The 23,378-nt window shown below is 41.8% G+C and overlaps 1 protein-coding gene across 1 annotated transcript; it reads right to left on the bottom strand.

Moving 5' to 3' along the window:
• Positions 1-1,726: 1,726 nt before the first annotated feature.
• On the bottom strand, positions 1,727-21,538 carry PKN3 (protein kinase N3). Its single transcript, XM_082492675.1, has 22 exons — positions 21,490-21,538; positions 17,830-18,112; positions 17,115-17,263; positions 15,490-15,619; positions 15,226-15,377; positions 14,653-14,848; positions 14,158-14,340; positions 13,791-13,900; positions 13,159-13,302; positions 12,076-12,151; positions 10,915-11,101; positions 9,775-9,886; positions 8,684-8,757; positions 7,246-7,312; positions 6,558-6,649; positions 6,008-6,184; positions 5,856-5,918; positions 5,214-5,290; positions 4,462-4,604; positions 4,111-4,218; positions 3,445-3,525; positions 1,727-2,564 (listed from the first exon to the last, which is right to left on the bottom strand). Exons 1-22 carry the CDS (start codon positions 21,508-21,510, stop codon positions 2,352-2,354), a joined length of 2,838 nt encoding a protein of 945 aa, XP_082348801.1. The 5' UTR covers positions 21,511-21,538; the 3' UTR covers positions 1,727-2,351.
• Positions 21,539-23,378: the final 1,840 nt, after the last annotated feature.

Here is a 23,378-nt window from a genome sequence, read left to right as displayed (position 1 = left end):
CTTACTTCAAGTTTCCATGAGGAACTAAAAGGATGTTTGGGATGACCAATTTTAGCTTTAAAAACAGAAAAAGCTGTGGTGTGAATTTTAGTCCTGACCCTCTTCTGTTTAAAAAGAACCCAAAAAACCCAGCACCGCAACAAAACCTTAGTTACAATTATTTTGTGCCTTAATTGCCTTGGCTCAGGAATTAACACCAGCTCAAGAGCACATTTGGCAAGCTGGTAGGATGCACTCAGGGTTTAGAGTGGACAAGCACTCACAAAAGGACAGTGTAGTCACTAATACAGCACCATAGTCCAAAAGCAGTTTAAAAAACAGCAGAAGGATCCCTTTTTCGATCAACTCCAGAGTTTGTAATCTGTGTTTGCTCAGGGCAGAAGCTCTTATCAGAGGGATGTCAGAACACTAAGATTTTTTTTCATAATAACTGTATACCATCCAGAAAGGATTCTGCAGTTTTGTTTGTGTCAGTGCTATGCCTGCTAAAGTATGGCTCATTTGCCACTTAGCAATTTCTGATTCTTCAGGTAGCAAATAAAAATTTGTCAGCAGGTATTACAGTTCAAAACACACAGTTTTGCTCTGTTTGGTAATTCTTTTTTAAGTGCACCAGGATGGTAATTTACAGTCTTTTTACTTTACTATAAACTATAAATTAAAAGACTAAACATGCCTTTTTTGTTCTTTATGCCTCTCTCTTTGAACCCAAATTCTAGGTTTGACCTGTGCTAACAATCCACTGTGCTACTTACCTCTTTACAGAGGGCCTTGACCTTAAGAAAAGTCACAAAACACACTGTAGGGGCCAACAGCAAGCCAACTGTTACTATTCAAACAAGGGCGAGGAAAATGTGTATCCTGCTTTAAATTGGGCATTACTCAGCAAGGCAGAGCAGGAGGTTGCAAGGATATTTGTGAGCGGGAATTTCAGAAGCAGTTATACTTGGCTCAGAAAATAGGAAATCTGGGTTCAGGGTGAATTATTTGTGTTTTGCACAAACATAGCTCTTACCTCTCTGAATTCTGAAGCACGTAGACCAGCTTTGATATAATAATGACAACTCACTAGCTGCACCCAAACCTTATCTCCAGATATAGCACAATTGTGTTAGTTCAACTTCTGTATACCTCTGCTGAAGACAAATTGAAAGAGTAATAGGTGTGCACCCCTATTTGTTGTCGGTGTGATACTTCATTTCTCAATACCATTCCTTTTTTTGCCTAATAAGTTAACATGAATTTAAGAGAAGAAAATTTACCTTATCAAGTATAATTACAAGATATGCTACTAGGCAAATGAAATCACCTTTAACTTACTGAGTTTCCAGTATTAAGACTATCATTTAGCTATCACAAAAAAGATTCAGGATATACACATTGAAAAAACATCTGTGGAGACAACTCGACTGCAATCATTTGTATGTGACAGCTGATGACACCATGCAATATGTACACAGATGAGTGAGAAGGAGGAAAGGAAGAAAATATGTATGTGACAGCTGATGACACCATGCAATATGTACACAGATGAGTGAGAAGGAGGAAAGGAAGAAAATATTACTATTGATATTTAGAGAGAAAAATAAAATCCTGCTTGTTGAGCAGAATATGGTTAACCCTCATATGAAACATTCAGCTAACACCAGGGAGATGAAAAGCTGAAATTTCATTATAAGAAAAGGTATCTTTATTTAAAAAAAAAAAAAAGTAGCATGTGCAAAGCTGTGGCTTTTTCATATCATTAAAAAAAATAACTAAGATTTAGCATCCTCAAAGAAGTAGAAAGAAACTCCTTAAGATATATTACTTGGATCATTATCAAACCCAAACATCATTGTCTTGGTTGTGTTAAAATACATTCCTTCTCTGGCATACATAATTACGAGTGGGAATGGGCATAAAATGATTACAAAGAGGGAGTGCTGCATATCTTTTCTAGAAAATAGGTGAGAAGTGGCCATTCCCCCTACTACAATGCAACTTTAAAAAGCTGTGCTACTTACTTAGTCTTTCTGCAAAGAATAACCTGGGTTGCAGAGGTGATTTGATTTCATTAAATGAAGTCCAGCTTAAATTCCTAATTTCCATTTATATTCAATGGCAGCAGAAGATATATCCAATCAAACATTAATTACTCCTTAAAGATAATTGACATCCAGTATCCCTCCAACAAATGAGGCTGAAAAAACCCACAGTAGGTTAACTCAACTTGCAGAGCACTCTCTTCCTGGGGTCATCAGCACTACCAGTGCTACAAATTCTGTTGACTTTTCCATTGCCCGTGCCAAGTCCTCTCTACACGCCTTCAAGGTGGTAACAATCTGTTCGTGTTTCTTATAGCACAGGAATCAAACATTTAAAAGGTGTCGGGAGACAAAGTCAAAGTCCTTGAAGACAGTCTGCTCCTTATGGGTTAGGAGAGCAACCTCCTCTGGAGGAGTAAGGATCGGCTTTTGTGATGTAAACTCTTCATCAAAGTTGCTAATGTCAGTGGGATCTCTTAAAGTGGGCACAAAAGGGGGCTTCAGAGTCCTGGCAAACAAGGCATCCCAATCAATTTCCTGTAAGAGAAGGAAGCGAACAGGTGAGATAGACATTAAGATTATTTATGAAACGTGAAAGTAAGAGGAAGGACTGCAGCCTCCCTTGCAACATGTCTTATTTCTAGAGAGAGAGAGCGAGAGAGAGAGAGAGAGAGCGCGCGAGCAAGAAAGAAAATTGAAAAAAGGCCAGCATAGTGGGTACAGGCCAGGTAGTACAGATTCCTTACACTCTAAGGCTGTTCTTCGGAACACCAATAAACAAAGTTACAGCTCAAACTACATTTAGGAGGGACAAAACTAAAGTGCAGTTGTGGTCAAGTGGACCTGTGGACTTCCCAGCAATTTCTGCTGACATCCAAATTCTTTTCTTACTCCAGTGCAAAGCCAGCCAGGGGCTGTAAGTCTAATAACTTCTGGCAGATTGGTAATGACAAGGAAGAATGGTAACACCTTTGTCAGGAACCTTTGACCCAAAGCAAATGTGTCTTTAACCTCAATTTCTCTTAGGATTCATGTATATCCTGCAAGTGCAGGTGCCGTCAAATAGACTGACTGGCAATCACTGTCATCACTGGACAGCATCTTTGACTGCTGCAGTTTGATTTAAACAGGGTTGTTTGTTGATGGCTCAAAAGGTAGGTATATTTGTACACAGAAGCAGCACAATCAGAAAAAACAAACTGGCTCTGGAAGCTTACAGATCCCAGAAAACACACTCGGAGGATGTTATTTCAAACATGAATTGAAACATATTCCCAAATACAGCATGAGGTGCAACAGAAACTACCACTAAGATCTCACTGAAAATTAACGGAACTATGCCTCAATACAAACAGAAAGCAAATTACTTGCAGCTTAAACACAAGAGATGAGGGGGAGGGATAAGGTGAGTTCCTACCTTAAAAAAGGCCTGGATTTTAATCTCTTCTGCATCTTTTTCCCCTGCTCCCAGTCTACGCTCTGGACATTTCCGAAGAAGCTGCAGGAAATACCAAATTTCAAAGCTTAAAATTAAACAACTGGAACAAAAATTGACAGAAATAACATTCGAGAAAGAAAACCAAAAGGAAGGGGATGGACTGACCCCTCAGTATCTTCTCATTCTCACTTTGCAGCAAGGTTATAATCTGCTAGCAATAGCTCAGACCTAGTTCCTTGTAAACAACTTGCCAACATCAATAAGGTACCTGCTATAAACCACATGAAGCGTCTCATCTTAATTGTGCACCTGTGTCTACTGGGTCACATTCAAAAACTGAATCAAGCCATCTCCACTGAATGACTCTGATATTCCCGCACTTGAACAAACACTTCTCCATTTCAGAGTTAGCAGCAACAGACCTCAGTAAGAAGCCTGCTTAGTCATCCTCAGACACAAGAATAGCATTTATATAAAGAGAAAGAAAGGAAAAATAAGTGTAAATTTAAAATATTTCCTTAGTCTGTGTAGGCAGCTCCAGTTTACACACACAAATGCTATCCTGTCCTAATAGAGTCCCCCTGGATCCACTTACACAGTAAATGCAAATTCCTCAGGCTCCCAGACACCCATCAAACCCATTACCTTACGGATTATGGAAAGTGCCTCAGATGAAAGGAATCGTGGATACCGGACTTCATCGTTGACAATACTGTCAAAGACTTCTTCCTCATCATCTCCAGGGAATGGTGACTGCAATTGTGACATTTTATTATTTAATCCACATAGCACCCATTCCTCACTATTAAATAGGGATGAGAATAGCAGGGAATTGTACAGATTAATTAGTGTTTCCCAAGCACTATAAATGAGAAAAATGTAAATTAAGTACTAATAAATAGTTGGCTACATTCAGCAAAATTTTATCTCAGGTGGTCAGGTACTACTCTCCTCAAGACTGCTTAGTGAGATCCTCTGATAGAAAGGTGGCCTTACCTCACCAACAAGCATCTCATAAATGAGAACGCCCAGTCCCCACCAGTCTACTGCCCGAGTGTATGAGATGTCTGTCAGGACTTCTGGAGCCAGAAATTCAGGAGTGCCGCAGAAGGTGTTTGTGCGGTCTCCAAAACCTATTCCTGTAGGAAAAGAACACTTGCAAAATCCAGCACACATTACTAAATAGATCACATGCAGTCAAACCTTCTGAAAGCAATAGATTATCGCTTGATAGTCTAATGCTGTTAACTGCGTAAGGGCTGTCATTAATGATTCTAAATGCCAATAAGGAAGTATGAAACATGAGGCCTCTAAAAACTCCAAATAAGAAATATACAGGCAATACTTAAATAAACAGTAAAACCATGGAAACTTCCTGAAGATTCCATTGCTTATTTACTCAAGCATGTGTTTTGTAGTATCCTATACTCTGGTTCCTTTGAGCAAACAAACACATTGTAAACTCCTTCATAAGTTTCCTGAAGATTAAAGGACAAAGTAGTCTTTCCCAGTTTATCATGGCCAAGACAGGTAAGGGTTTTTTCTTGTTTGGTTTGTTGGGGATGTGTGTGTATGTTTTGGTTTTGGTAGGTTTTGTTTTATTTTTGAGATGGAGATGAATACAAGTTACACACAGCCACCTCAGTACCTGTATTTGGGTTGAAACTCGATAATCTTCAAGGTCGCTTCCAACCTAAACCATCCTAAACTGGTTCTGACGGTTCAATTTTGGCTTCAAAGTCACTCACCTTCCTTACACAACCCAAAATCTGCGATCTTCACAAACCCTTCAGCATCTAAAAGCAGATTATCCAATTTCAGGTCCCTGCAGGCAAAGGAGAGGAAAGAAAATGGTAGATGAAGTCCAAGGATTGCCATCCAACATCTTTTTTTGCAAGAGGCAGAAACTAGATATGAATAAAGAGAATAAAATCTAAATTGAGTAAAGTCTACATTTGGTTTAAATAACGTATTATTTGGAAAATTCCCCTTAATTTATTGACATTTTCCTCTTAATGAAAGGCTCACAAAGCAGCTTAGAGCTGGGTGGGGCTTATTCATCTGGAAAAGAGCATCCCACAACAGCATGACAAATTACTTGGCTATCACAGTAAAAAAAAAAGAAAGCAGTGACTTACAGGTGCCCCCCCGAAGTTATTGACATGTCACAGAGGATTAATCACCTGCAACATGTCAGATGAATAGCTTCTAGATGACTTTCTTTACTGTAAGCACGATGAACATGCTGAAAGCAACAGGTGAGAGGAAAATAAAGACAGACAGAAAGATTAGAGACCCCAGCAAGATAGTGAGCTCCAGACATATAGCTACAGGAAAAATAAACTTTCAAGTTGCTGAACTGTCTTATACTTGATTCTTTGCTGCATTACCTATAAACAATTTTCTTCTCATGCAGGAATTGGAGCCCCAAGACTACACAGGCTGTATAAAACCTAAAAAAGAGAAATAGTTATCAGGAAATATCTATGAGAGTCAAGTTAAAATTTTTTTGTGCCTGGAAAGTAGGCTAATTCTAACTCACTGCGCTACATGCTCCGGAAAGACATCTTCATGTATGCGCATCATAAGATCACCACCTGGAGTATATTCCATTACAAAACAAGCATGATGAGGTGTCTGGAAGCATGCAAACATGTTCACAAGGAATGGGTGATCAGAAGAATTGACCACTTCAAATATTCGCTTCTCACAGTTCAAGCTGCCAGGATACAGAGAAAGAAAATGTCAATGTTAAAACCTAGCAGAAAAGCCTGTTTTGAGAAAGACAAGATGAAAAAGAAAATCTTTACATCTCAAGTTACAGAAAAAAAGAGTGAGGGCTAATACGTATTTATCTTACATACCTCCAAACTGTGAGTTTTAGAGTGTTCTTCAGGTGTTATTCCACCAGAAGATAGAAAGCAGCGCTGTTATAAGGTTCCTTACTCCTGATTTTAGTTACCCAAGCCTTCAGGTCACATTTAGCCTTAATAATATCATGACCCGTACACATCATACCTACTGACATTTGATTACAGGTGTGTTAATGTAGCCTCTGGCAATAGATGGTACCATCTCTAAACAACGCTCACCTATCAATTTCATCTCTCCTAATAATATCTTTTTTCTTCAAGGCTTTGATAGCGTACAGCTTCCCAGTTGCCTTATATTGAGCCAGCAGTACCTGAAAGACAACAGAAAGTCTCTACTTCAAACAAATCTGTTATTTCCTTATTGAATTACTTTGACTCCCATTGACACAAATGATTTCCATCCACTCCAGACAGTCATTCTCAAAACCAAGCTCAAGTAACTCCAGAAATGGAGAACATTATTTCCTGCTCCTTGTGCTGCAGCAGTCCAGAAGGATGTCAGTGTAAGTTATATTCTTTTCATAAACAGTAGTCTCACAGCTGGCTAAGTGCTTTATGAACACCTCAGAGCTCTCACAGCATGCAACTACACACACAGTTTTTGAGAATGGAGCTATTCCACTAGTGATCACAATGATAATGAAAAGAACGGTAATGATGTGCTTTATGAAATGACTTAGCACTCCCTGGATGGTTTTCTCCAGGCTTTGAAGCCACAAATCTTCAGGAGTTTTGACTGTTAACAGGAATTATCAGCTGTTTATGTGGTTGGGGTTGTTTTCTATATCTGCACTGCAACAAATCTCTTCCATACAGTAATGTTTCTATTCAGACTCTGAGGCAGAGGCCCATCTTAACAACCACAGTCCTACTGCCCTCCTCCACAAAGTATACACTTATACACTACCTTCCCAAAGTGGCCACGTCCCAGCATGGCTATGCAATGAAAATCCTCAAGCTGAACTGTCCTTTTCCTGCAAACAAACAAAGAAGAATTGCTGAGACAATACCCAAAACATCCTGAAAACTTAGGCTTGCCGCTGCTGTTTGCCACTCCAAGAAAGGAGCAGGTAACGACAGGTGAGGAAACTGCTTCCAGTGGCAGCAGTCTGTTTTCCATCTGTACTGGCAACACGAGCAATGATTCTGACTCTCCAAAGGCTTGCTTGCTCTCTCTGTTACTTCCCATAACAGGGTTAGTTCCCTTTCAACCCCATCCTTGCAGTAGTAAAATTCAATTTTGCCTATGCTCTTTTCAGCGGGCTGAACAGCAATTGTGTTAATCAGACATGAACATGTATAGTACGAGTAGGACAAGGGCATAAGAAGTTATTGAACAGTAATTAGAAGTGAAACATGGTAAGACTACAGACATAAAAGGTTGCTGGAAAATAAGTAGCTGAATAAAAAGATGTTATAGAATGTTATGTCAGCCACAAGGTGTTACCAAGGAAACTAAGGCTGCAGAATTGCTTGGAAAGAATTAAGAAAAAAAACAAACAACACAACCAACAACCCACACTCCAAACACTTTAGTCCAGAATCATCTTTAAAAGACAGCAGACACTCCATACTCCTCCACTGAGTGAAAAGAAGGGCTAAGTATCTACTCATGAAGGACTCAACCCTCTCCTCAGCCTTCTCAGAGAGAAGGCAGGTGGGTGCCTGACTATAGGGGTTTGAAAATGGGACCCCTCAAAAGTGATGATGAAGTTATGAACATAATTCTATGATCTGACCTGCAAGATCAGCTTAGATACATTGTGCTATCTGTGCTTTTTTGGTCAATATTTATTCAACTTTTTTTTTTTTAATTGTCCTGGTTTTGCTATACTTACTACTGTATATCCTTGCTACATACAAATTATGTACATGTAACTGTCATACACTATAAACAACTTAGTGTTTTATACCTCCCTACGTAATGAAAGACAGTGTATCTTGCATATCAATAGAAACAGAAGTGTGAGGGATGCTAAAAGTGTTTCCGAAATGTGTTACTTAGAATTCAGGCACGTACTACACCATAAAACTTCAAACACAAGGAAGCACTTGAAAACAGTTAAGCAACTTTACCTTCTACTAAAGTCATCTATTATACTGTAGTGTACAGCCCATCAACAGGCTAAGTATTGGGGTTAATAAGCAGATAAGACACAGCAGACATTTGGACAAGTGAAGTTCGGAGCAGACTTTTCACAGTATTGTCTACACTCAGCACTAAGAGTCTGCTGCTGAGAAACTAAAGCATACCTTGAGCAGAATTTTAGACTGCATGCTCCAAAATTTCAGCCCAGTACCTCTTTAATCTGTGACCCAAGACAGCCCATGCTGTCCATAGTTACCTTGGAGATGCCGGGATTGGAAATTCTGTTAGTGCAGAGCCACACACCTTCTCAACATGCAGCCTCTTCAGACACTAGGAACAGAAGGAAAATTACAGTGGATCATCCTCTGGAATCACCAAGTCAGACCTGAACACCCACATCCAAATTTTCTCCTCTGTCATGATCCAATACAACCACAGACAACTTCTTGCAGTTGGTCATCACCTATGCTTGGAGGGAAACAGCATGAAAACAGATTGTCTATAGTCACACAAAACTATTCCCATGTACAATATTTTTTGATAGGGTCAAATCCTTTAAAATAAGTGCTTTTAGAAGTCTAGGATAAAACATTTCCTTTCTAGAAAAAAGGTATCTCATGTCCTAAAAAGAGTCACAATGCTCAAAGAATGCAGTTTCCTCTATCACCAAAGCCAAATCAGAAAGGGTAAGATGTGGTAGAACACAGGTCATCAACCATTGCACCACTCAAACCAATTTTCCTGCTCCTTCCTGTCAGAGAAGTAATGCTCTTCTTGGTTTTGCCCGGTTTCTTTAATGACAGAGAACTTCATCAGGTCCTAAAAGCCCGCTGACCCTCCTTCCCTGCTTTATCTCTGTAGTCACCTGTTCTGTACTCTTGGCCTGAACTCCCAATGCTGACCTACCTCCCATTTTGCTTCTCCAAGAAAAGGAACTTCTAATTTAAAAAAAGAGGGAAGGCAAAAGGGGAAAAGGGAAGGCAAAAGGGGAAAAGGGAAGGCAAAAGGGGAAAAGGGAAGGCAAAAGGGGAAAAGGGAAGGCAAAAGGGGAAAAGGGAAGGCAAAAGGGGAAAAGGGAAGGCAAAAGGGGAAAAGGGAAGGCAAAAGGGGAAAAGGGAAGGCAAAAGGGGAAAAGGGAAGGCAAGAAAGGAGGTGCAATACTTTCGTGAAGACTCCATGCCAAAATAGCTCACTGGATTCTGAATCCCTGGAGATGAGCCAGCTAATGAAGAGGCACCTGCCTAAAGTATAGTTAATTTATCCACTACTAAACAAACAGGAAAACCAGGCTTGAAAGCACACCAACAAAGAAAAGTCTCCCTATTAGCCCATTAGTCTCCCTATTACCGGAGAATCTGCAGGAGACGGTGTTGATTCTTTGGAGTTGGCCATCAAAAAAAGTCGTGGAGGCTTGGGTGGTGCTTCATCAGCAAATGTAAGCTTAGCCACAGGAAAGCCACTGCATTTGTAAGACAAAATTGAAGGAGATTGTCTTAGGGCAGAATACTATACACAGACACCTTTGGATCAACTTTGCTATATAAGCAAAGTCCAATACACTGAACAACTGAACTCCCTGATTCACACCACAAGTCTGTGAAGTATCAACAAGACATATGGTCTCTGAAATTAATAAAAAGAAAATGTGCTATTAAGTTGTTGATGGTTAGAGTCACGTTTCAATACTAACTCTGAAACATAGGTTTGTAGAAATAAGCCACTATGATCAAGAATTTAAAGGAAGTCTTGATTTTAACAGCAACACAGTAGTTGACTTGATTTTTTTTTTTCCCCTAGGTCTTGTGAATCAGTGGGAATACTCTCTTTTAGAGAATGACTAATTCTCTAAAAATTAATTCAGACAATTTTAGAAAACTATTATTTAGAGAATTTTCTTCTACAGCATATTTAAAAGCTTAGCTATGTACCTTCTGAATGCTACACTATGCTAGTAGTTGTGGGGGTACATGTAATCTCATGAAAGAAGAATCATTTTCACAACAATCACTTTGTGATCTTGCATAGAGAGTTCAGTTACTATACTAGTGAAGACATTTAATGAGTGGAATTTTCTTTCCTTTACAGTGTAGAACCAGTACATCTTTTTGTGTATATAAAATAACTTTTGAAAATCTGCTTTTGTTTTTGGGTGTTGTTTTTTTTTTTTTTTTCCTGTATCACAGTGTTTACATATCACCACTTTTATGGCCAAAGTTCTCACTTCAGAGGAGAGGAAAGCTGCTGGAGTTTCTCTGGCTCTGGAACACACTGCTTGTTAGGACAGCAATTTTGGAAATCAGTCTAACTGCTAACAATAAATCAGAGCTAGCCACAGCCTATCGAACACCCCACTAAAACCACATAATTTCAGGCAACATCGGCTTTTCTTAAAATCCTGACTTAAGTTCCACAGATACAATTTTCACATCAATATCTTCCTCCACATTAGTAAGAGTGCCACCCAGCAACACTCAGAACACAACTTACCAACTCATTTTGGACACTGAATCTACATGACTTTGTGGGGGAACTGGAGAGAAGTCTGTGTGAATGGGATCATGAAGTGGGGGACTCAGAGTGCTCATGGAACTACACGGAGGAAGGAAACTCATCATCAGGCGACCCCAAGCAGCAACATTTATGTTCATTTGAGGAGCTCGGAGAAATTCCTTCCCTAGAGGAGTCAGAGTCAAAACACCAGTGAGATTACAACACAAATTACAGTCTAATGTACTGTTAAATTACCATTTCACCCAAACACCCGTGGGTTACTCAAAAAGGTAGCCCACCTTAGGGAGAATGGGCTTATTTTTCAGGAAAGAAAGTTTAATAATGAAGATGAAACAGATCTACTATTTCACCTACATTCAGATCCATATAATGTCATAACAATCCTCAAGTAGAAACTGCATAAAACATTAAGAATTTATTTTATTCTAAGTCAGATTTTCCTCTATTTCAACACTGCATTTTAATCATGCAGCCTGTTAACAGCAAGTTTCTGAAAAAGTCATAAAAAGAGTAAAAAAATTGGAATATTTTCATTATTTTTACTACTTTCTGAAGAATATAAATATAAAAATCTCATTTATCCTCACTGCCAGGAGTCCTCAGTATCTAAAGTCTTACCTTATTCAGTTTCACAAAAAAGAATTTGCAGACAAAAAAAAAGAAAGTATGTAAGTTATTCCAATCCCTAAACAATTGATCTGAGATGCCAGCTCTAAAGACTTGACAGACAATCAGTAACCTGTTTGTTCTACAGTTTTCCATAATTCAGAATTTTCCAGAAAATCTCCCAATAGCTGGTTAAACCAATTGCTGGTTAAATTAGTACAGCTTAAGTCCTGGACCTTGCTGAGAAGTCTGTTAAATAACTAGTAACTATATCTTCCTAACAATGTTAATGGTGAATAGAAACATCGCAACAATATCACATTACACACCATGCTGCAGCCAGACTGCCTGCACTTTTTGTGACTGAACAAACTTTCACATTCTAATAAAGCCCACCTACTTACAGTAATTAGCAAGCATTTTAATGTCTCCCAAATTTAATGATAGGAGTACATGCCAGCTTGCTTGTGCAAAACCCTGCCCTCACCTTCACATGCTACATAGTAAGCAGTCAGCTGTCTAGGAGATTACCTTTCTGTTTGGGGAAAATGCGTTTCTGTCGCTGCAGTTTTGGCTTTCTCTCAATGACAGGATTACAGAACATCACCTGTCAGAGAAGCAAAGAGGATTTGTCAGGATACTTCATTTACACTGTGAACACAAAAACTTTCACACGTGCCCGCTCTCTCATCAAATTCTCCAATCATATCTGTTTGGTAAGTTAGGAGTCACTCCCACAGACAGACTCTGGACTGTGTTATTCTAGCTTCACCCTCTAAACACCTATTACTTCAACTGTGGTTTTAGATGTTGGAATTTTCTACTACCTGAAATGCAGAAAAACCCCAAAATTATGACCAATTCGTATCCCAAACAAAATTAATCTAATTTGTAAAACCATACATAAAGAACATAGTCATTTGTAGAGAAAAAAAAAAAAAAAGAGTAGTTCGTGGCACAGAAGTAAAAAAAAAAAAAAAACAAACCAAAACCAAAACATAACCCACACACCCCCAACAAAAACAAACCACAAAAAACCAAGAAGACGGGGAGAGGAGGCAAATTTGGGTACACGAGGTCAAGATCCCACTTTTGGAAAGATAACCACAGGAACTTTCATCACAACACAAAGAAGAAAGTGCTGAGGCTTTTAAGGGATTATCTGGATGATCTCTTCATTGATGGTACTCCAAACTCTTCATTATTAGCCTCAGAAAGATGATAAAATATGCATACCCAAAGGGAATTTGGATCTCTGGTTCTACAGTCTCTGTGATTCAAATCTGACCATTAAGCCATATGCTTAATTAAAGTGTCACCGATGAGTCATAATAAAAGCAAATAAAAACCAACGGATTTCACAGCACACACACATATAATTACAGAGGAGCAGCTGAAGAATCACTCTGGTCTATGGCATGTGTACATCTATTATATCATGTTGTTCCTTATTCTTATATGCGGTATTCATGCAAAAGGATTTCAGGTGCCATTCTACCCTTCTAGATTATTGTTCCTTCCATTCCTTGTGTCCTGGGTTGAACAACTGCTGTCAGGGCAGGCACCCTAAACAGACAGAGTTCTCTGAAAAAGAAACAAAGCTGACATTTATACCTCTGCAAAAAGCATTCCTTGGGGTTCAAGTGAGAGGCACATCCCATGACGCTCGTTATCAAGGAAATCATCCAAACGCAAAAACTTCACTGCGCATAGTTCTCTCCAGTCTCTCCAATAAATTGCAATTTCTAGCTCACGAGACTGGTGGGATGCGTGAGTGGTGGGGGAGAAAAAAGAAAACAGAAGAGTTACATACTGCCCCATGCTCTGGAAATGGCACACACATGCTGTTGTAAAAAAATCAGTTAACTAAACAGTATGCTTAAGAAAGTTCTTTAATCCTTCTGTTCCCTGCTTTCTCTGTTGTTTTCTGATTTTCTTAGCTACTGACCCTCTTGGAGATGGCTGTCTTGGCTCCTCATTTCAAAAATCCCTGTGAGAGCCACTTTGCTGGTAAGATGAAATAAGACTGCTCAGACAAGGAGAGAAGGCCAACAGATGCTGTTCAGGATGAATCTTTGCCAGGGATGCACTACCTTCAGGGGAAGACTAAGATAACTGGCACATAAAAGGACATGGGGACAGCAGCAATACACAGTTGAATCAAATGGAATGGCAGCTAAATGAGCAAATCAGGTAAGGTGAAATGGAAAAACAAACACAACACAGGGAATCTGGGGCAGACTTACCCGGTCCAGCTCAATGACGAAGCTCTGATCCCATGCCTGGTTATTAACTGGTCCCCAGTTTGTTTGGCCAACCACTTTATTGTCCACTTTGAGCACAGCAAGGACCTCATCTAGACAAAGGAGCAAACATGGATTATAACCTTTTACCAAAGAAAATTTCTCATGCTGAAGGTTAATATCCCAATCATATGTATTTTCCAGGAGAGTATTACAAAGATCAGGTATAATGCAATTCATTCTCTCTCTTAGTTTTGCAGAAACCAGGTTTCTTATAATTAAACTCATACGAGGCTAACCTAGTACCTTGATGAGAAGCCCCCATGCTCCCACATGCCACTCACAATTCAGCAGGGAATCCTATACTCACTACATGGCTCTTCATTCCGCAGATACTTTCCTGCACCACTACGGCCCAGGCCAATTCGTGTTCGGGACAGAGACCTCAAATCACTTGGGCTGCCACAGATGGGAGAAGAACTAGTCATTCGGGAGCGTCCTGGAACATTTTCCAATAGATCCTGACAGCCCATCAGTCTCACTTCCAAAGTTCCTGAGGGGTTTTAAGAGAGAAAAGAATATTATTATGTAAAAGATGAAGTGATTCCAGTGTCAGCCTGTCCTCACAGGGGTCCAAGAATTTCTCAGATTCATGATTTCTTGGATAATAGCTCAAATCTACCCCAGATTAACAGACTGCAAATCCACATGATCAGAAAACTCTGACTGGCCCAAAAGAAGTAAGTTCCGTTCCTAGAAAATCAAATGTCCATATAATAAGAGGCGTTACAACAATGACAGGAAATGCAACATATTTTTCCCCTTTGTCCTCCTCACAAGAACATGCCATGCAGGATTTATGTACCTGTAAGGGCTGTAGGTTTGATGACTGAAGTGGGTTGGATGCTGCCATGCTGAGCTCCCAGGGAGGAAGTATTTACTAATTCCTGTTTAATAAGCGCTCTTTTTGGGTGATCAGGAGAAAGCTCACTAAGCTGATGTTCCAAGGACAAGCGCAGCAGGTCAATCTTCTGAGAGGACTCTTGCAAACGACCCTGAGCCTAGGAACATGAAGTAGAACAGAAAGCAAGCAAAAATTTTCAGTGTACAGCCCCCGTCCAGGTACTACTAATCATTTATGAACTACTACAGTAAGTGCCAAAAGAAGACCAGCTAACGCCTTACTAATAAAGGAACAAGACAAAATATTTTCCCATAGATCCTGACCAGCCCATGTGTCACTTCTGATGTTCCTGAGAAATTTTACCAAAACAAGGAATATTATCCCTAGAAGGGAAAGTGATCCAAATCATTCTGTCCTCACAGAGACAGGAACTTCCCAAATTAATAACTCTTGGTTAACTCTACTCATTCATGCTTAGTTACTAATGTTGAGGCATGAAATTACCCTCTCAAGAAGGCCTGAATAAGTGCTTACCTCAGCCAAAAACTTGCGATCCTGTACCCGACTCCCTCCTAGGATCTTCAGCACATTTTTTGCCCCCTCAGCTACAGCAGCTTCAATGCGCAGGTGATGTCTCAGCTCCTCAATACGCAGCTCCAAAGCACTGATGGTGGTCCCCATCCTCACTGGCCATTTTGGAGATAAAACATGGCAAGGATGAAAACTGCCCCTGTATTCTGGATCTTGGGGCTTTGGCCGCATCTGTTCTGGGCTGTATTAGCACTTAAAACACCTTACCTGCTGGATCCACTGTATCTTCCATCCCTCCTGCTGACTGAGATACTTTCACAATGTGCATGCGGATTATTTCAATCTTTGTCTTGCTGTCCTGAAGCATCTGCTGAGCTGTAGCCAGCAGCTTCCGTTCCTGCCAAAAAGAAAGCATATGCAAAGAGAGAACCATGCTCATTAAAAATAGATTACAATGATGTGTTCACACATGAGGATGAGGTGGTATCTGCAAGAAGGGTCATAAATGATTCTGAAATGGCATAAATAAGCAGTTATGCAAAGGAGACACCGCTGAGGATCAAGGACTTTGAGATCACGATCTCCATTTGTAGAGGGAAAGGGCAGGTCAAGGACATGTCCAGTTAATACCAAACTTTGCAGACTTGTGGTTCACTGGTCAACTGTGTTTACAGTGTTTTGAACAGAGGTTTTGAACAAATAAAAATATCACAACCCTCTACACTGCTGGTCTTACTGAATTAAGCTTCATAATAGCTTGGATTTTTTTTTTAATTATCCTTTGACTTTTAAATATGATAACGCCAAACTCAAAAAGTGGGATGACTATGAAACCAGTAAACCTCTGAAACTTTTTCTCACAAAAAGATACCACATGCTGTGCTCCATCCTAAACAACCTAGGGATATCGAAACATCACAACAACTCAGTGTACAATACCAATGCCTTTTTAACTTTCCTCAAATCAGTGACTGAATGTACCTCTTATATTGCCCTCACTACTTTCCCAGGCTTGGAACAGTTTTTCTAGAGATAGCACTTCTATCACTCCACTTCCTATGAGATACTTTTCTTTGGCTCAAATCTGTCTCTAGAGTCACTACAAGTGTTGAGATTAGATGCATTAACACCTCTATGTTGGCATTGAGCCAGCTAAGTTAAACATATAGACCTAAGAAGTAATGTAGAGTCTACAGCTGGTAGGGAGAGGCAGGTCTTTCCAAAGGGCCATTCATCTTCTCCAGAATGATAACACAAGCTATTCTATAGGTACCTAGCACTTTCCACTGAGACTACAGAAGGATTTACGTGGCTAAGTTAAAACAACCTGATTCCCAACTCTATCATTAATACCACTAAGCAACATTCAAGCACAAAAGCACAATCAGCATCTGCCATATAAGAGCTGCCAAAAGGATCACAACTGCCAGACCATGCCTGTCTGTCCAGTCTAATAACACCCCTCTAACAGTGATCACCACCAGATGCTTCTGAAAAAGGCACAGGCAACCACATCATGGGCCAAAGTGGAATACACTACACTTTCAGAAAAGCCTTTTCCTAACATCCAGTAATTATAGATTGGCTTAAGGTCTTGGCAAATGAAACATGCACCATCCAATTTCTTTGCGATTCCTGCTAAATTCCTGAAATCTGTAACACATTGCAGTAAGTCTAATGCAGAATGGCAGTATTGGTTGTCCTGTGCAGTAACATAACATGCTGTCACTATGCTGAGCACCAAAATGTACAGTTAGGACTCAGTCAAGCAAGCTTCGCAAATGAATTTCTTTCACATACCAATTACCAGAGTGAGTTTTTGTGTATGGACTTTAAATACAAATTTTGATCCAGGAATTCATGTTCCCAGGTGATTGTTTGTTCCTGCTTACCTTGGATGTTGAATACATTTGGATCATGTTCTCAGCTCCTTGTTTCACTTTCATTTCAACATGCAGCTGCTTTTTCAGAGCTTCAACCTTCCTGGCCATGGGGTCCGGGTTTCTCTCCCAGAGACAAGGATCTGGAGATATAGATCCATCTGCACAAATAATACAATCAATACCATTAGTCATCTTTTTGTGTGCCATTTCACCGGGTTATAGACAGATGACTCTATCAAAGAAGGTTAGACTATAAAATAAGGTACAAAAAGGTCTTGTCTACAAAACTGACTGCAAAACACGTTCAAATGAAGCTTAAGCTCATAGCCATAAATATTTCTTAGTTTTTCTGTGAAACATCCTAACAAGCACTCTGCCAATTTTATACTCATTCATCCTGTAAAATATTTGGATGTTCAACTGCCCAGAAACTCTATTCAAATCTCTACAATTCCACCTACAGCCTGCTCCTGAATATTGTCCATGCCCAGCACTCTCAGCTGGTCTTCTCTATACACTGATCCCTCCTGTTGCCTCTTTTCACCTTTATTGCCCCATTCTCAACTTTTTACGGCACAGATCACTTCATCAGCTAAATATCAACAGAAGAAACTCCCAATACTTGTAAGCCCTCAACAGAAAAATATACATATATCAACTCAATATATATAAACATTGAAGCACTGTAAGACAATTTTCCTGTCAATCGTGACCCAAGACCTACCTGTCTTACTCTCTTCTTTGTCTGTTACTACAATCCTTGCATTAAGTTCCTGAAGTTCCCAATGCAGTTGTTCCAGTTTTCGGTTGGAAGATTTCAGCACATGCTCTATATGAACAAGATTCTTTCTGTCTGTTGTTGCTTTGCGCAGGTTTTCTGCTCCCTCTTTAATCTTCAGTTCTTTCTGTATTGCACGGCGAAGTAGTTCCTTCTCACCCTCCAGTTTTTGCTGGAAGCTTGGATCCATTAAGTTCACACCATTGCCCAGCTGCAAGAGACAGCTGCCCTGCAATCGATCAGCATTGGGCAAGAGGATTTCAGAGATAACACAGCTCAACCATTTTTATGATATAGCATAAGATTTCTCATAAGATTCCACTCCTGTATTTCATTTAGAAACTGGTTCACACAAATTCTGAAGTCAATCTTTTCACCAAATTTTTAAGAAGATGAGACCTACACTTAAATTGCAGAAGACAGAATACAACTTTGACCTTACCATGCCTTAATTTGGTTTTAAACCATAACGGAGAAAAACCTTCATTTTACTTGTCTCTTTGTTATTTAATGTCTACACACACCTTTGTTCTCCAAGTATCAAAGCCCAGCCAATATTTGCCCTTTTTCTGATCAACATTAACTTTTACTAGTATGATGTAATACATACAGATTTTTAGCCGCATACGTCTTGATGCTGACTGTTCAAAGACACATCTCAACTAAGAGCTTTTTAGCAATGTCACAAGCATGCATTAACTCTCAGCTGTTACCCCTGAAGAAGAAAAATGTAAAACCTACAGCTGTTTCTACAAATGAACAAGCAAAAGAGTAAGCTTAACTTTCTGCTGTATCTGAAAAAGGAACTAGACTGTTGACTCAATCTCTGTTCTGCTTGTAATGTACAGGCGATAAGGCTGCTTTAAAGTGTTGATTATTTTGACTTGCATTAGTAGCATTCAAGCTTGTTCTGGACTTTCTTTTACATCATTTTCAATACTACTTGTTGTAGTGATATATGCCTCATCAATAGCTCTGGACAGAGATGCTCTGTTTACAGTCTCTGGACATACACAGTATAAGCAGTAGCAGCAGAGGTACATCTCACACAGGAGTTGCGAAAGCTTTATCAGTGAGGATGCTACCTAACACTGTAACAAATGGATCCAAGCAAGAGGTTATGCTTTTCTCTTCAACAGGAAGAGTGGCTTTAAGGCATTTAGAGCAATTATATATTAATAACCTAACATTAACAACATCATCGTACTCCCTGCTTAAATGTGAAATAAATAGTTACACAGTCAAACTCCACTACACTAACCAACCTAATGGCACACAGCACGTCAGTGACTAAAGACAGAACTCAGGAATCCCAACTTGCTCTCACACTTTCATCGGTTGACCACATTTCCAACAATAAACCACACTGGTTTTGTGTTACTCGTGTACATTACTGCACTTTAAGAGTGTGTTTTACATCCAAAGCCTATGTCACTCACACAGAAACAATTATTTAATCATATTTGTATATTTTGTTATGCACCTCAAAGACCCAACCAAACATCCTTGATTAGTTTTTGCTACTATTTCAGTCTAATAGCAAAATAAGAAGAAGGAAAAAAAAATATTTTAAAGTTGGCCTAAAACCAAGTTGGGTTTGCAACAGATACACAATAGCCAAAATAGGAGTTGTTCAGATCGGTAACAAAACAAAAAGGTTCAGATTAACATCCTGGTTCCAGGAAGTTCTCGCCCGATTAGTAAAGCCAGGAACTAAGCCAGAGCTTTGAAAAACATCCAAAGTTTTGTGAGGAAGAACTTGAATCATGGAGTTCCTGAGTCACAGGCAACCTTTACCAGATGAAAGCTGGAAAATCAGAAAGCTCATTATCCAGTCTGTAGCAAGTGGCTAAAAGCAGTTTGCTGGTTGCAATTCTCATTTAAATAATTAGAAAAAGCATACAGATTTATTTTCTATCCAACCTATGCAAATGGCTGCAAGCAATCCACCCCCTGGATCCACCCAGACCAATGGAATGAGCAGCAGTGCAAGAGTAATACCAATAAAGAGTGATGAATACAGAGACCTAGGTTTTGATTCAGAGAACAGGTACAGTCTAGGCAGTTCTCAGGTCAATTTTCCTCCACGATACTCTCTGCCAAAAGCTAGTCTTACTGCACCATGCTAGTTTTCTAAATATATCTAGAATGTAAGCATGGTATGTTTTACTGGATCCTTCTTCCCCTCTACAGATCAGAGAGTACCATACCAATGACATTGTTTGCACCAGGAAGATAAAATATTCTATTATTGAGGAGGATGGGAAAGCTGAATTTGCATTGGGGTTTTTGCATTTTGCATTCTGACTCAGGAATTTCAGTGGGGTGTCAGGACACTGCCACAGCCCATGCTGCAGCTGTTCTTGGGCTGCCTGGGAAGGTCAGTCCTTCAGGGTATGTCTCCAACACAATCCCAAAACACGTTTACAGCTTGCAGAGAAATACCCAAGCTATCTTAAACTAGCTTGCCTCTGGTACTTGTAGTGGAACTGCCAGAACTCACCCATGGCTTCCACTAGATTCATGTCATACTGAAGTGTCTAGACTGCTTCCTAACTAACAAAAATTTCAGAGGTATCAACGTTGTGGTCAGTGCTTTGGATGCAGCCCAGGGAGATCCCATCCCCTCAGTCAAGCCCATCCTGGCAACGAGCTTCACCTGCACAAATCCCAGAGCAGACCTGGCCCTTACAGTTTCACCACTATGTCCTGGTTTGAGGACACACTGACACAGAAATCGATTTACAATTCAATTTAATGAGCCAGCAACAAGGAGGCCATCCCCCCTGCAGACCCTGGTGTTCACCAGGACATTTTAAACCACATATTTCACGGCAACTTTGTGCAGTAGGTGATGAGGCCTGTGTCGGGCAGATTCACGTTAGCCACATTCACTCTTTATGAGAAAAAGCCACTGCAAGGTTTGGAAAAAGGCGATTGCAATCCCGTCTGGAGCCGGTCCCCTTCCCAACTCGCGTAAGGGCGGAAGGCAGCGAGCGCAGGAGAGCGGCAGGGCTGGCAGCGAGCGCTCTTTGTGCCGGTCTCTCCATCCCTTCTTTCCCAGCTAAGGTTTGAAACTACTCAAGGAAAGAGGGCAGGGCATCTCCTCCACTCCGGGGAGCTTATCCCAGAAATGAATGTTTTTTCCGAGCACGGAGGCTGGCTGCCCTCCCCCGGCTCCCGCCTGCCAGCCCCAGCAGCCGCCTCGCCTCTCACACCCCCCCGATGCCGTGAGGGGATTTCCTCAGCGGGCACCAACTTGGCCCGAACCCCATTTCCCTGAGGCGAGAAAAGGACATTTTGAGGGGATCCCACCTGCTTCCCACAGCCTCTCCCACCCCCCCCGGGGCGCGGCCGCCGCGGGAGGCGGAGGAGACAGCGGGAAGCCCCGCTCCCCCCGCCGCTGCCTGCTCCCTCTCCGGGGCCGAGGGCTACAGGCGGAGCAGGGGTCTACGCTTTCCGGGCGGGAGGATGGAGAGGGCCCCGAAAAGCGGAGGGGGCCACCCAGGAGGGCGCAGGGGGCTACCCAGCGGCCCGCTCGCCTGAGGCGCGGCTCGCCCCGCCCGCCATACTGGCGTCCATCCGAGCCCTCGGCGCGGCGCTCACCTGCGGGGTCGCCGCCGCCATTGCTCCGTACGGCACCGCCAGCAACCGGCACTTTTTCAAACTTCAGTCTTCCCGGGAAGCGGCGTGCCGCCGCCAGCGCCCTCTCGCGGGGTGCGGGCCTGGGAGAGCTGCCGGCGGGCGGCCCTGAGGGAGCGAGGAGCCTCCCTTCCCCACACAAACCGCCCGGCCCTGCCCCGCGGGGTCCTCGGCCAGCCGCGGTTCCCGCCCCTGGCTTGGAGGTCGTCCCGCTGCCTTCGCCCGCCCTGAGGGGAAATGCGCAGCCGAGACCTAGCGGCGAGGTCCCGCAGCCCGCCCAGGATGGCGGCGGGAAGGAGAGAGGCGCGACAGGCCGGACGCTGAGGAGACTGAGGTACCTCCCGCTTCCCAGCGTGGGCATCGCCCTCCGCCTCGGGCTTTAGGGGGTGATCATCCTCTGTAGGCACAGAAATTGCGGGTTCGTGCCAAAGGGACGGTGCGGGGACATATACAGATCGATCTCCGTAACTCAGGCCCTGCTGGGTTCCGGACACCTCAGGGAGCCGGGCACTGTGAGGAAAATCCCTGCGGCTGGCCCCAGGCTGGGCCCAGTTTGCTGTGCTGAGTCCATCAGGTGGTTTCCAATTTTAGTTCTGCAGATTGACTCGTAACTGGTGTTTATTTGTGAGGGAACGAGCAAACTGCAACTCCCCTTCAGATAGGATGCTTCTCTGGAAAGGGGGCCATGTCCATCTCCAGAGCTGTGTTCTGGCTAAGTTTGCAGAACTACCCCTCTACATGTCGAATCTGGGGTTTCAGCTGAATAATTGAGCGGAAAAAATAACCCAAATGCATTGACAAGGCTGGCAGTAATCCCCAGGCTAGCATGAGTGAAAATCCACCATGCTGCTGTATGGCCATTGTGTCACGCAGAACTGATACGTGATGCGTCCCAGGCCCAGTGATTAAAACAAGTGGAAAAGATACTGCTTTCAGGTGGCAAAGACCACCGCTTGTAAGATGCCTCCTCAGCAGTATTACATAATATTATTATTGCATTAATATGCTTTTTCAGTCCTGGAGCAATACACAACTTTGAGTCAGAAGGCATCCAGAGCTAATACTATTCCCATGTACAAATTTAGAAATATACTAATAAACAGAAATATTTTCCTTTTATTTAATTAGAACAGTTTTTTTCTAGCATAAGCATTTTGTAAGTGACAATAATTCTGCACCTGAATAATTAGTAAAAGGAAAATCACCAGAAAATGTAAAATTTAAATCTAGCTTCACTGAGGTGAAGTAAAGCAGCCTCAAACTTTTCTAAAACCTTTGAACATGCTCCTGTTGTTAATAAAGCAAGTGTATTAGATTAATATAAGCTCTTTGGGAACCTGTTGCTATTTGTAACATGGTCCAGGCTCTGTTTAGTGTTTAAGGAATGATTTTAATGAGACTGTTTGTTCAGTGGAAATACTGGAAGGGGGAAAGTCAAACTAGTAGGCATAGGTTGAGTTTCGGAGGAGCAGGGACACTGCCATACCTGCAGTGGGCAAAGCCTGTCCCAGCAGCCGGGGATCAGGGCTGCGCTTGGCTTGGTCAGCTGGAGAGAGGTTTGGTGAGAGCCCTCGGTGGAGGTCGGTTTGCCCATCGCTGCCCACGGGGTTCACACAGGGGCTCCACCCTCTTTCCTTCAGGTCTTGTACCCTCCAGGGGAGAGACAGGGAGTCAGTTCAGGGAGCCTGGGGAGCCGGAGCAGTTGGCTGAGGACCATCTGGCTGAACGAGCTCCACAGCATGGGCGATCCCATAGGCAAAGAGGATGTATCCTCTGGCTTGGTGGCCCTCTGCCTCCCTGCTGGTCAGGGATGTCCCTGGCCTCCAGCATCCCAGCTGGGAACTCAGCCCATC

Source organism: Vanellus vanellus (genome assembly GCF_965231255.1).
Source record: "Vanellus vanellus genome assembly, chromosome: 18".
Classification (NCBI taxonomy): Eukaryota; Metazoa; Chordata; class Aves; order Charadriiformes; family Charadriidae; genus Vanellus; species Vanellus vanellus.
Note: the sequence above shows the minus strand (reverse complement) of the source record. Positions and strands in the feature narration are given on the sequence as shown.

What these genes read in the sequence shown, in the direction of transcription:
- PKN3 (XM_082492675.1), bottom strand. Translation starts at nt 21,510, where the DNA reads ATGGCGGCGGCGACCCCGCAG. An exon ending in GCGGAATGAAGAGCCATGTA is followed by an intron (nt 13,901 to 14,157) that starts GTGAGTATAGGA and finishes TCCTTTGTCTAG; the next exon opens with ATGAGGTCCTTGCTGTGCTC. An exon ending in CATTTTCCCCAAACAGAAAG is followed by an intron (nt 11,102 to 12,075) that starts GTAATCTCCTAG and finishes TGACTCCTCTAG; the next exon opens with GGAAGGAATTTCTCCGAGCT.